Source organism: Elephantulus edwardii, unplaced genomic scaffold, assembly GCF_000299155.1.
Source record: "Elephantulus edwardii isolate Elephantulus edwardi_28Jun2011 unplaced genomic scaffold, EleEdw1.0 scaffold00037, whole genome shotgun sequence".
Taxonomy (NCBI): Eukaryota; Metazoa; Chordata; class Mammalia; order Macroscelidea; family Macroscelididae; genus Elephantulus; species Elephantulus edwardii.
The window spans coordinates 6,477,749-6,494,855 of record NW_006399787.1 but is presented as its reverse complement, the minus strand read 5'-3'; the positions used below and the strand labels follow the sequence as shown (position 1 = coordinate 6,494,855).

Genomic DNA, 17,107 nt, shown 5'->3' with positions numbered 1-17,107 from the left:
TCGGTTTGTGTCAGTTTAGGTAGGTTGTGTTTTTCTAAGTATTTGTCCATTTCCTCTAGATTTTCATATTTGTTTGAGTATAGTTTTTCATAGTTGATATTCCATTGTATGTAAATGCCACAGTTTGGCTCTCCGTTCACCTGCATATGGGCATTTGGGTTGTTTCTACGTTTTTATCATTGTGAGTAGCTGCTGTGGCTGTCTGTGTACCAGGATTTGAGTGTCTGTTTTTCCATTCTCTTGGATTTATACCTAAGACTAGAATTACTGGGTCAGATGGTAATTTTATGTTTAACTTTCTGAGGAACTGATTTATTTACTTTGGAGTCTACAAATGTGGTAACCCGAAACAGGTGCAATAATGGATAATTAAATGGCTACATGATACACAGGAGCTCTGGTGGCCTAGTGGCAAGAAGCTGCACTGCAATCCCAAAGGCATGTGGTTCGATACCACCAGCTGCTGTGTAGGAGAAGGATGGACAGTCTCCTCCTGTGCGATTAACTGCCTCTGAAAACCCACCAGAGGGTCAGCTTTGGGTTAGTTCTGACTCTATGGTACACAACAACAATAACAACAGATGGTATACATTTCTGAAACTTTTTTGTGTTCAGACAGCTCTTCTTTCGGTTTTCATTCATGAAGCTAGGCCCTCCAAGGATATCTTTTGCTTCTCTGGCTCTGCATGTCTGTATGGGAGTCACGATGGCAGCAAAGGGCTCAGGTGAGGTGCTAGGTTGGCACGCAGACCTCAGGAAGCAGAAGATCCATTTCTGTTGGCACAGGGCAGTGACTCTGGCCCTTCCTCCTCTTACCAAATTAGTAAACCTTCTCAACTACTTTGTTCTTTCTCCACTTTTGACAGATCCACGATTTGTTTGTGAGCTTTGATGACACCCCGCTGGGGGCTGCTTCCCTGGCCCAGGTCCACAAGGCAGTGCTTCATGATGGGCGGACAGTGGCCGTGAAGGTCCAGCACCCAAAGGTTCAGGCTCAGAGCTCAAAGGACATTCTCTTGATGGAGGTAAGAGCCTGCCTGTTCCTTCTTTTCTAGTTCTCATCCTGTGTTCACTGGATGTCAGCAACCTTGGTCTAATTGCTTTAAACTTGAGGAGTGAAAGGTGCCCCTTCCTTTTTTGTGATTTGAGTTAAAGCTTACAAACTGGTTTCGCATTCCAAACTTCATAGACGTTTTGTTTCATGGCACTGATCACAATCCCTACCATGAAAAGTGGTCTTCCCACTTGCTCCCTGTGTTTCCATTGCTATTTACCCTTCTTCCTGTCCCTTCCTGTCTTCTGAACTTTGTTCCTGGGCATATGCTCCCTTTTTAATCTCTATATGGTTGACTGATGTAACGGGCACATTTCTCCTTATTGGTACTGGTCATCTTACAGAGCCGTCTATTGTTTGGCTGAAAGTTGGCCCAGGAATGAGTTGAGGACCAGGGTCAATGGGAACAGTCAGTGTCAGGGTTCCACCCATCCTTAGCACACTAGTAAACCTGGGCTTTTTTTTTTAAATGACAGTCAAAATTCTCTGTTACAATTTTTCCTTGAAAGTTTACAAATCTAATTGGCTTTTTACTCAAGAATTCATAGGCATTTTTTATAACATTAATTTGAGGCACTCACAATTCTTTTTTTGTAAAAACTTATTGTTTCACATTTTCTTCTCCCATCTTACCCCACCTCCCCTACAGCCCACCCCACAATGCACCCTTGTTCCAGATTGTTATATATATAATCACAGCATAATATTCCATTGTGTGAATGTACCATGGTCTTTCTATGCATTCATTTGTTGATGGGCACTTGGCTTGCTTCCATCTCTTTGCTTTTGAAGAGAACGCAGAAATTAACATGGATGTGCATACACCTGTTAGAGTCATAGCTCTGGTTTCCTTAGGGGGAAGGTGGCCGTTTGATCAGCAGAGTGGAAAGAGGGGAGCTTGAAACTGTGTCTTGACAACTCTGTGACCTTGGGACCTCATGGCTGAATTGGCTAGCTTTCCCAGGCTTGTCCCTGGAAGTTATCTGTAGGTGGTCTGAGAACATATGAATAGCTCCCAAGACCAAGGAGGCTTCAGGGGGGAAGGTGTTAGATAGGAGATGAACCAGAGGTGATTTTCCTCAGGAGTAGAAAAATTACATCTTCATTTGTTAAGCTTTAACAAAATAGAACATACGGACAAGCATGGAATGTGAACCTGATGTGCAGGGATGTTTGTGCACATTGCCTGTCCGCTTATCTGCTACTTCTCTGGAATGAACAAGCTTAGAGGCTTGAAAATGACTGGGGAGCAGCTCTGGTGGAGACTGTGTCCTGCGTTGTTCTAGCTCCAACCTCAGAATATGGGAGGAGGATGGTGACCTGGCCAGCGGCCAGTGCTCAGAACTGAACTCAGCACGCCCCACTGGGAGGCCAGCAATGTGTTTAACCTGCCAGCATGCCTCTCTCTCAGAGCCTCTTCTCTCTCTCCCTTTGTTCTCCTCCCTCGCTCCGGACTTCTAGGTTTTGTTTGGTTTTTCTCTTGCCTTATTTTGACATGTGCATTCAGGGTCTCCTCTGGCCATGTGCCACGTGAGTGCTGCAAATGTGAGTTAATGAGCTCCATCTTCATCCTCAGGGAGCACCCAGGTTAACAGAGAGGCCAGGTGCCTAAACGGATGGCTGCAGTGTGGGGACCCGAGTTCTGTCAAAGAGGAGGCTGCAGAATGTGACAGAGCCCTGCTCCTGGATTGATGCTGGCTTCCTGAGGAGGCAAGGCTTGTGGAGATGCCTGAAGAGCCCATGAGAGAGCTGGGCAGGGGAAGGGCACCTTGGCATGTGTGAGGGCCTTAGGTCTCAGAGGGTCAGCGTGAAGAACTTTAGTTCAAATGGCATGGACCAGTGCGTGGCTGGAGAGGAGACTAGGAGGCTGGGTGAGGCCAGGACACAGAGTGCCTTGAGCTTCAGGCCCAGGGAGGGAGCATTGTCTGTAGTAAAACGTGTGACATGTATGTGAGGAAGTGAGCTGAGCTGATTTCTTCCTGTGGTTAGGAGGGAACCATCTGAGAATTTTAATCGGGAGTATTATGATGAGATTTGCGTTTGCAATAACAATCAGTTGGCAGTCTGGAGGATGTATGGGAAATCAAAAAGACTGTATCCAGGGAGACCTAGTGAGCGGTGCTGAAGAGGAGGCAAAGGAGAGAAATAATGGTATTAACGAAGGCAGTAGAGTCAGGGTGGAGTGGAGAGGTGGGGCCGAGGAGTAGCCTTTCTCAGAACACAAAATGAGCCATGACTGGTGCCATGTGGGACTGGTATGAATGAGGAGGACACGAAAACAGTTCCAGTTTAGGTGATTACATGAGGATACCTTTAATCTTGCATATAAGAAAAGAGTGTGTGTTCTGTTGTACATAGGGTTTTCAGAGGCCTGCTATTTCAGAAGTGGATGGCCAATCCTTCCACTTCATATTTAGAGAAGTATCAGACAGACCAGCAAGTTAAAGGTATATCCCTTATTGCGGAGTTTGCCGATTTGTCCTGGAAAGGGTTAAACCGGGTGGCTCCTTGGAGGCAAGGATTCTGAGGCTCTGTCTAACATACTTTGGACATGTTGTGAGGAGAGACCGGTCCTTGGAGAGGGACATCATGCTTGGGAGGGTGGAGGGACAGTGCAGGAGGGGAAGGCCCTCTATGAGGTGGATTGATTCAGTGACTGGGATAATTGGGATGGGAGTGTCAGAGACAGTGAGATTGGCACAGGACAGAGCGGAGTTTAGGGCTGTTGTACATAGGGTCGCTATGAGTCGCAAGCGACTCGATGGCACATAACAACAACCACAACATAAGAAAAGAAAAAAAAAAAGAAAGAAATTGCCCTAAGTTGTGCCACTAACCCAAAGTCATGCAGTTTGGCTTCAGCAGCTGTTCTGTGGGAGTAAGATAGGCAGGCTCTTCCCATGTGATTTCCTGCCTCTACAGACTGCTGGAGGGTCAGCTGTGGGCAGACTCCAGCTCAAGAGTACGTAATAACAGCAACACAATTTCAGACAGAGGCACTTTGAAACCGAGACTTGCGCTCCAAGACTCGCTGAGAAACCGAAAGGGATGACGCGGCCATCTGGACATGGCCAACAGCGGGAGGCCACCATGTCCTCCAGCTGGAAGGACAAGGTGAAGAGGTCATTCCCTGGAGCCCAGGAGCTGAGGGTACGGTGGAAGCTCTGTGATTGGGAAATGGATCCTAAGCATAGGACCTGCCAGCTAGGCGTTAGAATTATAGAAGAGATGTAGCTGCTAGGAGAGATGCTGTTAGAGGATGAGGCAGAGGGGAGAAATACTTTGAATTTTTATCACCTCCAGCCCCTCAGTATTCTACCCCGGTTGTCCATTGGCCTACCTTTGAAGGAATCAAGCTAGAAAGGAACACTAGGAACTCTAGAGTTTTGTAAGGCCCCAGGAATAGATGGTTTACCAATTGACATATTTCAGCTAGCAGATGCTGCCCTGGACATGCTCACAAAGTTGTGTCAAGAAATCTGGAGAACAACCATGTGGCCAACTGACTGGAAGAGATCTATATTTGTTCCCATTCCAAAGAAAGGTGACCCAACAGAGTGTGGAAACTATAGAACAATCTCATTGATTTCACATGCAAGCAAGATTCTGCTGAAGATTATCCAAAAACGAGTGGAACAGCACCTCAGCAGAGAACTGCCAGAAGTCCAGGCTGGGTTTAGAAGGGTCGTGGTACTAGGGATATTGTAGCTAATGTTAGATGGATCTTGGCTGAAAGCAGGGAGTACCAGAGGAATGTCTATCTGTGCTTCATTGATTATGCAAAAGTGTTTGACTGTGTGGACCATAACAAACTGTGGCTGACTCTGAGAAGAATGGGAATCTTAGAACACTTGATCATGCTAATGTGAAACTTATACTTGAACCAAGAAGCAGTCGTCAGAACAGAGCAAGGAAACACTGCATGGCTCAAAACTGGGAAGGGCGTACGCCAGGGATGTGTCATGCAGAACAGATCATCTAGGAGGCTGGGCTCTATGAGGAGAAGTGTGGCATCAGGATTGGTGGAAGATCTATCAACAATCTGCATTATGCAGATGACACAACCCTGCTTGCTGAAACTGAGGAGGACCTGAAGTGCTTGCTGCTGAGGGTCAGGGACTGCAGCCTCCAATATGGATTGAAACTCAGTGTCAAGAAGACAGATTCTCACCACTGGACCAATTGGCAGCATCAGGATGAATGGTGAACAGATCGAGATTGTTCCCAGCTTTAGTGTGCTTGGCTCCACAATCAACACTCTTGGCACCAACAGCCAAGAAATTAAAAGACGTATTGCGATGGGACAATTTACTGTTAGGGCCTCTCTAAGGTACTCAAGACCAATGGTGTGTCTCTGGAGACTAAGGTGCGTCTGGTATAGGCCATGGTCTTTGCAATCACTTGTTATTCATCAGAGAGCTGGACAATGACCAGGGAGGATAGAAGGAGAATTGATGCTTTTGAGCTTTGGTGTTGGAGAAGAGTACTGAGCATGCCATGCATTGCCAAGAAAACAGATTCATCCTGGAGAGGGTTAAACCAGACTGCTCCTTGGAGGCAAGGATTCTGAAACTTCATCTTACATACTTGGGCCATGTTGTAAGGAGAGACCGGTCCTTGGAGTGGGATATCATGCTTGGGAGGGTGGAGGGCAGGCGCAGGGGGGGAAGGCTCTCTGGGAAATGGATTGATTTGGTGACGGGCAATCGGGATGAGTGTGTCGGAGACAATGAGATTGGCACAGGACAGAGCAGAGTTTAGAGCTGTTGTACATAGGGTTGCTATAAGTCGCAAGCGACTCAACGGCACATAACAATAACAACATGCATCTCAGAACAAATGAATGGGTGGTGTTGCAGCTGTGTGCAGTCAGATGTTATTGTCTGTAATTTGGGAGAGTAGTCTCTCTTTTCATCTGGAGTCTGGGCTGGAAGTACAGATTTTGGGGTTTATCAGTGAAGTACAGATTTTGGGGTTTATTTGTGGCAGTGGAAGTTAAGGAAGTAGTTAAGATCACTTAGAGAAGGTGTGTACATGAAAAAAGGTGGAGGGAAGGATAGAATGGTCATTTAGAGAGTGATCTAAGGAGAATCTGTTCACAAAGGGGACTCACAAGGCTCAATCAGAGAGACTGGAGGAGAACCAGGATCGACAGGGTGGCAGCGTCCTTTGGAAGAGTTAAAAAAGAGAGCTCTGGGTCAGTTGTCCCTTGTCAATGGTCTATTGAAGTTCACTTTATGTGGCATCAAGATCAAAGGAAGACTCATCAACAACCTGCCTTATGCAGATGATGCTTGCTGAAAGCTAGGAAGACTTGATACACTTCGACGTGGACCACAGCTCAACGTCAAAAAAATATAAATCCTCATCCTGGGCCAGTAGGTAGAGAAAGATTGAAGTTGTTAACGATTTCATCTTGCTTGGATCCGTAGTCACTACCCCTGGTACCAGCAGTCAAGAAATCAAGAAATTGTGTTGTATTAGGGAAATCTGCTGTCAAGGACCTCACCAAAGTGCTGCTATTGTTATTGTTAGGTTATATTGAGTTGAATATGACTCATAGTGACCTAATGAACAACAGATTTGAACCTTACCCTAGTTTGTGCCAACCTCACAATCTCTGACTCATTCAAGCCCATTGCTGTCATTACTGTGTTAACCCACCTTCCTCTCTTTTGCCATCACCTCGCCTTTCCAAACATGATGTCCTTCCCTTGTCCTAATAACATGCCCAAAGTATGCAAGACAAAGCTTTGCCATCCTTGCCTCCAGGGAGCACTCTGGCTGCATCTTCTCCAAGACGTGTCTGTTCTTTTGGCCCTCCATGGGATGTTTAGTATTCTTCTCTAGTACCACAATCTGGAGGGACCTCCTTAAATTACTGAGGAGCAGTGGTGTTAGTTTGAGGACTAAGGTGTGCTTGATTCAGACCATAGTCTTTTCAGTCATTTGCTTTGCTGCTGAGGGAGGGATGGACAATGAATAAAGATGACAAAAGGAAAATTGATGCCTTTGAATTGTGGGGTTGGAGAACAGTGTTGACTGTCCCAAGGTGCTGAGGAGAAGTGGTATCGCTTTAAAGACCAATGAACGCCCACTTCAAGCTATGGTGTTTTCAGTCACTTGCTGTGTGTTTGAGAGCTGGGCGGTGAATAAGGATAACAGAAGAAGAATCAATACTTTTGCGCTGTGGTGTTGGAAGAGTATTGAGTATCCCATGGACTCCCAAAAGAACAAAGCGCTTATATTTTGGAGAATGTGCAGCCAGCATGCTCTTTAGAGGCAAGGATGGTGAAACTTTGTCTCACATACTTTGGGCCTCTTGTTAAGACGGGCCAGTCCTTGGAAGAGGACGTCATGCTGGGAAAGGTGGAGGGGTCAGGGATAGAGAGGGACCCTCAACACGATGCGTCTACGGAGTGGCTGTAGCAGTGGGCTCATGTATGTCAGGGATGGCGACGACAGCGCCAGAAATGGCGCTGTTCAGATCCGTTGTTCATGGGATTGCCATGAGTTGTGGTTGACTTAACAGCGCCTAACAGCAACAACAGCAACAAACATAATGAACCACCTCACAACATGAGCTTTAAAACAACAAGAGCTGTGCATTTTACTCATGAACCTACAATTTGGGCAGGGCTTGGTAGAGCTGCCTCGTTTCTGTTTTCTGCAGGGCCACCTACGGTGGCCTCACTGGAAGCTGGAGGGTCCATGTCCAGGATAGCTCACCCACGGGGCTGTACGTAGGTGCTAGGTGTTGACTGGGAGCCCAGGTCTTGTTGGGGCCTTGTTGTTCTTCTTTGGGTCCTCTCTTTGGCTGTTTTGAGTTTGCCTACAACATGGGGGCTAGATTCTAAGAAGGTGGAACCAAAGACAGCAAAGCTGAAAGTACATCCTAATTTTATGACGTCACACAGCCTTACTTCACTCTATTGGTTGGAGCATTTGCAGGGATCTCCTTCAGTTCATGGGATGGGGAAAAAGGTTTCACTCTTTAATGGGGAGATTCTGGAAGAGGATATATGATGGTAGATGGTAATTCTTTGTTGGAAAATAGAATCATCCAGGGATAGTCAGCATTGTCCTGTGGGAGGTCATCTTAGGCCAGCACTGATGAGAATATTTCGGATTTGGTAATTGAGGGTTGTTGGAAAGAATAATGAAAGTAGGGTGAGTGGGAAATGAGACCCACAGGAGTGTAGACCGTGAATGGGGAGTGCTCTCTGTGATTGTTTAGCCATGAGGAGGAGTTAGGGTCATGGCTGGATCAGATGATATGAGTGATGGGTGCAGAGAGTTGAGCAGTTTTGCAGCTGATGGGGAAGGAGGTAGCAGAGGGTAGGGGATTGACAGTCAGGAGGCTGTAAGCTGGTAGATCAGGTCCCGAAGGAGACTCGAGAGAGCACTGGTGGCTGAGCACCTCGGCGTTTGTTTTGAGGCCAAAGGTCAGCAGTGAATCTGGATACAGATGAGTGTGTGGGGTGGGGGTGGGGGTGGCGAAGGGAGTGGGGAGCTGAGCAGTCAGCAGCCCAGTGGCCTCTATTTTCTATCTGAGGTAGGAGGCGAGACCATCTGCTGAGAATGAGGGGGTAGAAGGTGGCATGGGAGGCTCGAGGAGGAGGTGAAGTTTTGGAATAGCTGCCGCGTGCAATGCGAAAGGGAGCTGGCCAGGCCTGGGGAGCAGAGCTTCTGAGTGGCCCTGGGTAGCCTGCTGGAAACTGGCTTTTACTTTTTTTTTTTTTAAATTTACAAATTTTTTTTATTCTGCAGATTCCCTCCCCCCCACTTTCCTTCATTGACATTATGTTTCATACATTCATTCCCACACATTGTATTTTATAAAATTAATCACCGCAAGACTATGTCCACCATTACCCCATCTTTTCAGATCCCTGCCAGATCTCTATTACCTTTACCCCATTCCTGCACCCACTATTGTGCGATCCTGTAATTTTTGAGAGCACCCCTGGGTGACAGGAGAGAAGGTGCTTTGGCCAAGGAAGGGCCATAGTTGAGAGTGAACTGGGACTCTTAGAGAGTCCTCTTCTTGAAGCTGTAGCCCTGGCTTTCCTGAGACCCAGCATCCACGCAGAGTTAGGTTGCAACTTGCTCTGCTCGGCTCAGGGCCACGTGGGCTGGAGGACAGCTGCCGTCCTTTCTCTGCTTAGAGCCTCACTGGCTCCCTAAGTAACAGTGGCAGTAAGGTCAATGGCAATAATAGCTGTAATAAAGATTTGGCATCTTCCTCCCTGAGATAAGCATCAGATGCTTTGCTTTGGAAAGCACAGCTAAGGCTGGCTGAATGCACAGGCTAGGCTCCTTGCGGTGACCGGCCTGCTGGGTTCACTGATGACAGGGCAGATCAAAGCCAGCCATTAGGACAGGAGCTGGAGCAGGGAGAGACCCCAGGCCACCACCCTGTGGACCATCAGCATTGGCTGGACTCTACCTCTGGTGGGAAAAAAGTCATCCCTGGGCCACTCTTCTGTTACGCTGTAAAACCAAGAGGAACTTGACTGGAAATCTCGTTTTGTTTTATATTTGAGAGGGGTGTTATTATTATTATTACTATTTTGGTCCAGACCCAAATGATGTCTTAGGAATACTTGGGTGGTACCTATGGCTAACTGCTCTATTAGTTGTCAGGTAGGTGGTTTTTAATCCAATCAGAGGTGCCTCAGAAACTGGGCCTGATGTTCTGCTTCTGACAGTTCTCAGGCTTAAAAACTGTACGAGGCAGGGCACGCACAGGGCCTGTGTGAGTTGGATTGGACTTGACAGCAACTTCATTGGTGTCTTGGTCTTAGGCAGTGTGCTTACGTGTATCTGGTGAGAAAATAATTTCCAGGGGACGATAGAGCTCCCTTAACAACCAGACCCCGAGCCAGAAGGAGACCAAGCTACTTTCCTGCCCTGCTGACCTTCGTGCCAGTTGGAAGTGTGTGTCTCCATGAGTCCTCCCAGCCTTCCAGAAATCTCCACTGTTGTCCTCCCGTGTCCGCCCTACTGTGTGCAGGCTCACAGCCTGATCCTGTGAGAAAACAGCCTGATGAAAGTGACTCAAATCAAGGGAGGAATGAGCCTTTGCCTCTGAATAGCTGCAGCTTAATTGAGAATCCAGCAGAGTCCTGATGGCAGCGTGGTTAATGCACATTCCCACTAACCAGAATGGTGGCTGTTCGAACCCACTAGCTGCTCTCCATGAGAAAGATGGGGCAGTCTGCTTCCCTATAGATCTACATTCTTGGAAACCCTGTGGGTTTGGTCCTCCTCTGCCCTATAGGGTCGCATCCAAATGCATATCTCTTTCAAGGCTAGAAGTCTGCAGGACTGAGCCTGTGAAGACAAGGAAGTGGGAGGCATTGATTGTATTGATTAGGGTGCTTTGGCTGCAAGTGTCAGAAAAGCTAGCCAACAGTGGTGTGTGTACTAATGTAGTCTAATGTAGACTAATGTGTGTATATTAGTTTAATAAAGATGAATAACCTATATTATTATCTTACTTAACAAGATATTTAGAAGTAGGATTGGCTGTGCCTAAATTGACCAATCTAGCACATGTTATGTGCGCATCTATGTGTGTGTGTGTGTTTCTTGCTGCTGTTCATTTTAATAGACTTTATTTTTAGAGTTGTTTTAGGATTACAGAAAAGTACAGAGCGTTCCTGTTTTCCCCTCCCCCGCATGTTGTTCCCCTCATAACCATCATTACCATCCTGCATCGTTGTGGTTCTTAAGGATCCACATTCTCTCTCACCTTCCCCTGTGATTTACTGCCCCTGAAAACCCACTGGAGGGTCAGCTGTGAGGTGGTTCTGACTAGCTGGTGCACAACAACAACAACAACAGCACATCATCATCAACAACAACAGTGTGCCTCTTCAGGCTTCTAGCTTGTCTCTCTCTCTTTTTTTGGTATTAATTTAAATAAAGTTTACAGAGACTTAGGGTTTCTAGTCATTCACTGTTGCACTTTTCTCCCTGCCCACCCCCTTCCTCCCAATTCACTCTTCCTTGAAAAGAAAAAGAAAAACTCTTATATTATTATGCAACCCCTCCCCCCAAGTCCACTCCACTCTGCAGCCTTCATTCTGGACTCCTGTCATGACAATAATACCCAGTCATATACCCCTTTTAAACAGTTCTCTCCCTCATCTGTTTCAATGCAGTATACATCATTCCTCCCCTCCTTTTCTGTCTTCTTCAACCCTGATGTCAGTCCCTTTTTACAATAGTGGCACTATGGAATATTTGTCCTTTTGTGACTGAGATATTTCACTTCTAGCTTGTCACTTCAGGTCACCACACAGTTGCAGCAGTTCCTGTTGTTGTTGTTGTTGTGTACCATAGAGTCAGAACCAACCTATAGCGGACCCTCTGGTGGGTTTTCAGAGGCAGTTAATCACATGGGAGGAGATTGCCCAGCCTTGTCCTGTGGAGCAGCTAATAACCTTAAACCATGTGCCTTTTGGATTGCAGTGCAGCTTCCTGCCATATCTGGACACTAAGGAAGGCCTGATCCTTCACTCAGGTCAATCTGAAAAGAATGGATGCCCAGACGTTAACAATCCAGAAGAGGATATGAATTATGGAATGAAGGGGGGGTGGAAGGCAGCATAAATTGGTCCAAACGAGTTAGTGCAAAACCAATGTCTTTGTGAACTTTCATTCAAACCACAATTTAAAAAAAAATAAAAATCTGCATTTGAAAATAAATAAAATAGGAGCCATCCATCCCAGGAGCTTCCCAGTAAAATTCCCCTCCTTTCTCATTGGCCAGAACTAGAGGTCCATTCTCATGCCTGCATGACCAGGCAAAAGAAGTGAGACTCCCTTTGCTGGCTTGGACGAGTCATGATTCACCTGTCTCTCTAGGAAGACACGTCAATAAGGTAAAGTCATTGCCTGGAAGTCGGAACCGACTGAGAGTGGAGCCTCCGGCCTGGTTTTAGGGGCTGTAAATCACAGAGGAGAAGTTCACCCATCTTTCTCCTGAGGAGCCCCTGGTGGAGTCCAGCTGGCAGAGAGCTGCCAGTTGAATTAGCGGTGCCACTCCCTATCTGCTATGTCACCAGGGAGGAGGAGGCCATGAAGAGCGCACAGAATCCTCTTAGCAAAGAAGGAGGGGGGAATGACTGTTGCCTTGTTCCCTAAGAACGTGTGCCATTCTGGAGTTCTGTGTTTCCTGGAGGAGTCTCTGGAATAGACTCTTAACTGGTAACAGAGAAGCAGAGGTAACCCCTCAGTATATGGTGTTTGCTGACTGTGGTAGTGTGAGTGACTTTGCACAAAAGAGAAAGACATCACTAAGTGCGTTTTTAAGCTTTGTCATTATCGCCTGATACTGTCCTTTAGTAGTTGGGGCAACTCTACTTGTAGATGCACAGCCAGTGACTCTTATTGATTTGAGTGGCTGGCCAGAGCCAGACTGATTGGGCCCCGAGATTGAAACAATGATTCAGCAGGAAGGGTGAACAGCCGTGGTGGAGTCCTCTGTCTGCTGGTGGCCCGGCTGGGTAGCACTTCTCTGCCTGCCTCCGGGAGCTGGGAGCTCAGTGGGCTGCCTCTCACTTAGTGGGCCATGCCATTTCTTGAGAGCAGGACAGAGCTCAGAAGATCTGGAAGCCCCTCGTCAGACCGTGCTTCCCAGGTCCCAGTACTGCCACCCAGTATTCCTCCCACTTGTCTTTCAGGCTTTTGAAATTATTGATCATCAGGGCTCTGTTACCCCCTCACAGAATGTCTCCTAGGGAGCTCTGGTGGCCTGGCCTGGTGGGCTAGGAGCTGTGCTGCCAACCCAGAGGCTGCCAGTTTGAATCCACTAGCTGCTCAATGGGAGCTCCATGGGAGAATGATGGGCAGTCTCCTCCCAGGAGGTTTGTGGTCTCTGAGGACCCACTGGGGCGTCAGCTCTGAGTTGGTTCCAGTCTGATGGCACACTACCACCACCACTACCACCACCACTACCACCACAAATCAGGTCTTCCACGATCACTAAAATCTCCCTAGAAATGGAGCTCCATGACATTGGGGTGGGACTCCCTCACTGGAGCTCCAGGATCAAATTAATCTCTAACTCCTACCAGGCCCATCCTAAAGTTCTCTAAAGTCCTGTGACAGTCATGTTTTGGACTTTTTTAAAAAATAGCATTTTCAGTGAATGCTGTCTGTCATCTTGGTTTTTTTCCCCCCTAAATGTGTTGATTGAACAATGGGTGGCTAGGTAATGTTTTTGTTAGCACAGAACCCAACAGCTGATTTATTTTTTAAAATACGTTGGGGGGGGGGGAAGCCCATCCCAATACATAGGCCATCCCAAGGAAATGTTGTTTCACCCTATAATTCTGTTTACTGAAAAGTATATGTTTTAATAACTTATCAGAACAAAGATAAGCCCGATGAATGGCAAGCTATTTACATCACTCTGAATTGATTTTTGATCCTTGTCAAACATCCATTTTTACCAGTTCGGATCGGTGCAGGTGTTCTATTTAGTGATCTGGTTTTCCATGGAGCTTTATTTCTTTCATAATGTATAATAACTTGATAACAGTAACTCATGTTTCTATTGCATTTTACAGTTTACAAAGCCCTTTCCGTGCCTTATCGCCAGCTTCCTTTTGTATCATCCTGTATTAGATTGTGGGAGGCAAGGCTGCAAACAGAAAGTAAGAAAAACCTGTTTCCAAATCCTGCATTCAATGCTTTGCAAGTTTTGCTACCTTGAGAGGTGCTGTAACTTCATAGAACACCAGCTTCCTTCTCCTTAAAATAGGCAAAAAGAGGATTAAAGAAAGTAGGTATGTAAAGTGCCTTGTAACACAGTGTCAGGCATGTGTTGTTGTTAGGTGCTGTCTAGGTGATTTCAACTCATAGCAATTCCGTGGAGCAAGTTAGAACTACTCCATAGAATTTCTTCTGCTTATATCAGGAAAGGTGTATATCAGGATTGTATCCTTTCACCATGCTTATTGAATCAATCTGCATGCAGAGCCAAAAAGCTAGACTGTATGAAGGAAACAGTAACGTCAGTATTGGAAGAAGATTCATCAATAACTGTGGTATGTAAGTGATACAACCTGGTTTTCCAAAATTGAAGGTGATTTGAAGCGCTTATTGGTGGAGCTCAGAGACTGTATAGTCTTCAGTCTGGATTACTCTTTAACATCAAGAAAACGTAAGTCCTCACAGCTGAACCAGTTGCACACCATCATGATATGTGGAGAAAAGATTGAAGCTATCAGTGATTTCATTGTATTTAGATCCATTATCGGCACCCATGGTCAAGAAATACAATGACGCATCTCATTGGACAAGTCTGTTGCCACTCTCCAAAGTGCTAAAGAACATGTTTTGCCTTTCTGTGGGGCTCACAATTGGTCTTCTTTCTTTGAATCAGTGATGCTGGTAGGAAATTGGTGTCAATATCCTACCTTGAAGAAATTGTTAATTGTTGAAAAAACCTTTATAGATTTCATAGGTTTCAGATAAAGTGGAAAATTCCCGATAATTCTGAGATCACTATGGTTCTTGGGTGCCAGTACATTCTGACCCACAGTGGCGCCCTGACGAGTTCTGCAGCACCCTCACCATCTCTTGTGCTTGACCCCACTGTTGCAGTCATTGTGCCAATCCATGGCCTTCATGGTCTTCCTCTCCTTTGCTGACTCTCTGCTTTTCCACGTGTGATGCCCTTCTCCAAGGACTGTCTTCTGCTGGCAGCAGGTCCAAAGTACGTGAAACAAAACTCATCATTCTTGCCTCTAAGGAGCACCCTGGCGGCAATTTTTTGAAGACAGATTTATTATTTTGGCAGTTCATAATATAGGCAGATGACACAACCTTGCATGCCGAAACTGAAGAAGACCCAAAGTTCTTGTTGCAGGTCAAGGACTGTAGTCTTCAATGTGGGTTGAAGCTCATCATCAAGAAGACAAAGATTCTCTTCTGCCCCCAACCCTCACCTCCTTTTACCCCCAACATGTTTTTCCCAATAAAAAATATATTAAAAACAACAAAAACAAAATCAACAACAAAAAAAAGAAGACAAAGATTCTCATTACTGGGCCAATTGGCAACACCATGAGAGATGGAGAAGAGATTGAAGCTGTTGACAATTACAGCTTGCTCACCTCCACAGCCAACACTCTTGGCATCTGCAGTCAGGAAATCAAAAGACAAATTATATTGGGAAAATCTGCTATCAGGAACTCTCCTGAGTACTGAAAAGCAACAGTCTCAGTCTAGAGACTAAGGGGCACCTGATCCAGGCCATGGTCTTTGCAAGTACTTGCTGTGCATCGGAGAGCTGGACAATGACTAAGGATGACAGAAGAAGAATCGATGCCTTTGAGTTGTGGTGCTAGAGAAGAGTCTTGACCCTACCATGGACTGCTAAGAAAACAATTAGGTCAATTTTGGAGAGGGTGAATCCAAATTTCTCCTTGGAGGCTAGAATTTTGAAGCTCCGTTTCACATACTTTGGGCAGATGGCCAGGGGAGATGAGTCCTTGGAGAAGGACATCACATCGTGCTTAGAAGGGTAGAGGGACAGTGCAGGAGAGGAAGACCCTGCATGAGATAGATTGATAGAATAACCACTAACTGTGGCAATGGAGGTTGGTGTATTGGATTAGTGACACTGGCTCAGGACAAGGCAGGCTTCAGAGTTGCTGTACATGGGGTTGCATGTCACAGGTGACTTGATGGCACATAGCAACAACACTCTTCACCAGTACTACAGTTCAAAGCCATCAGTCCTTATTCAGTCTTCCTTTTTCATTGTCCAAAGTCACATGCATATAAAGAAATAGGAAGCTCTGGTGGCCTAGTGATAAGGAGTGCATTATCAACTTAAAGGCAGGTCAGCCATTAGTTCGGGCTGGATGATGCATAACAACAGCATGAAGAAATTGGAAATACCATGGCTTGGGTCAGGCACACCTTAGTCTTTGAACTGACATCATTACTTTTGTTATATTGTTTTGAGTACCATCAAGTCAGATCCATTTCATAGCCAACTCTCCAGTGAGTTTTCAGAGGCAGTAAATGGCACAGGAAGAGCTTGCCTTTCTCCCATGGAGCAGCTGGTGGATTTGAACCACATGCCTTTGGGTTGGCAGCACAATTCCTTACCATTATGCCACCAGTGCCCCCTTAGCACCTTGAAGAAGTCTTTGGTAGCATATTTGATTAATGAAGTACATTTTTTTATTTTTTAAAAAGTTTATTTTGTACTGATTTATTTACAAAGTTCTAATACATTGTTTTTCACACTAGATATTTCCCATTTTTTTCACCCCACCCATCAAATTGTGCAACCCTATGATTAACACTCCTCCTGGCCATCCTCACCCCTCTGCTCCCATCAGTTCCCCTCCTCAGATCCTCATACACATTCTACAATAATGGTTTTATACAGTATTTCTCATTATGAGACTTAGTTCACTCAGCATAATGCTCTCCAGTAGCTCTCAAGTTAGGTAGTAATTTACAAAATCATTGCTCCTGTATGCTGCATAGTATTCCATTGTGTAAATGTACCATAATTTCTCAATCCATTCTTTTGTGGTTGGACATCTGGACTGTTTCCATGTTCTTGTGATGGTGACTAACACTGCTATGAACATTGATGTACAAGTATCCATTTGAGCTTCATTTATCATTTTCTCAGGGTCTTGGCACCAGCAGCCAGGAAATTAAAAGGCGCATTGCCATGGGAAAGTCTGCTGTTAGGGACCTCTCCAAAGTGCTGAAGAGCAGTGGTGTCTCTCTGGAGACTAAGGTGCGTCTGATACAGGCCATAGTCTTCCCAATCACCTGTTATGCATCAGAGAGTTGGACAATGACCAAGGAGGATAGAAGGAGAACTGATGCCTTTGAGCTGTGGTGCTGGAGAAGAGTACTGAGAATACCATGGACTGCTAGGAAAACAAATAGATTTGTCCTGGAGAGGGTTAAACCAGGTGGCTCCTTGGAGGCAAGGATTCTGAGGCTCCGTCTAACTTACTTCGGACATGTAGTGAGGAGAGACCGGTCCTTGGAGAGGGACAT

General features: G+C 45.9%; 1 protein-coding gene across 1 annotated transcript in view; it reads left to right on the top strand.

Annotated features, from left to right (window-relative positions):
* Nucleotides 1-17,107, top strand: part of ADCK1 (aarF domain containing kinase 1) — a 167,976-nt gene that overhangs the window by 102,891 nt on the left and 47,978 nt on the right. The window contains exon 4 of the mRNA XM_006884642.1: nt 867-1,025. Coding sequence (XP_006884704.1) covers nt 867-1,025 — 159 coding nt within the window. The remainder of the gene's footprint in view (nt 1-866; nt 1,026-17,107) is intronic.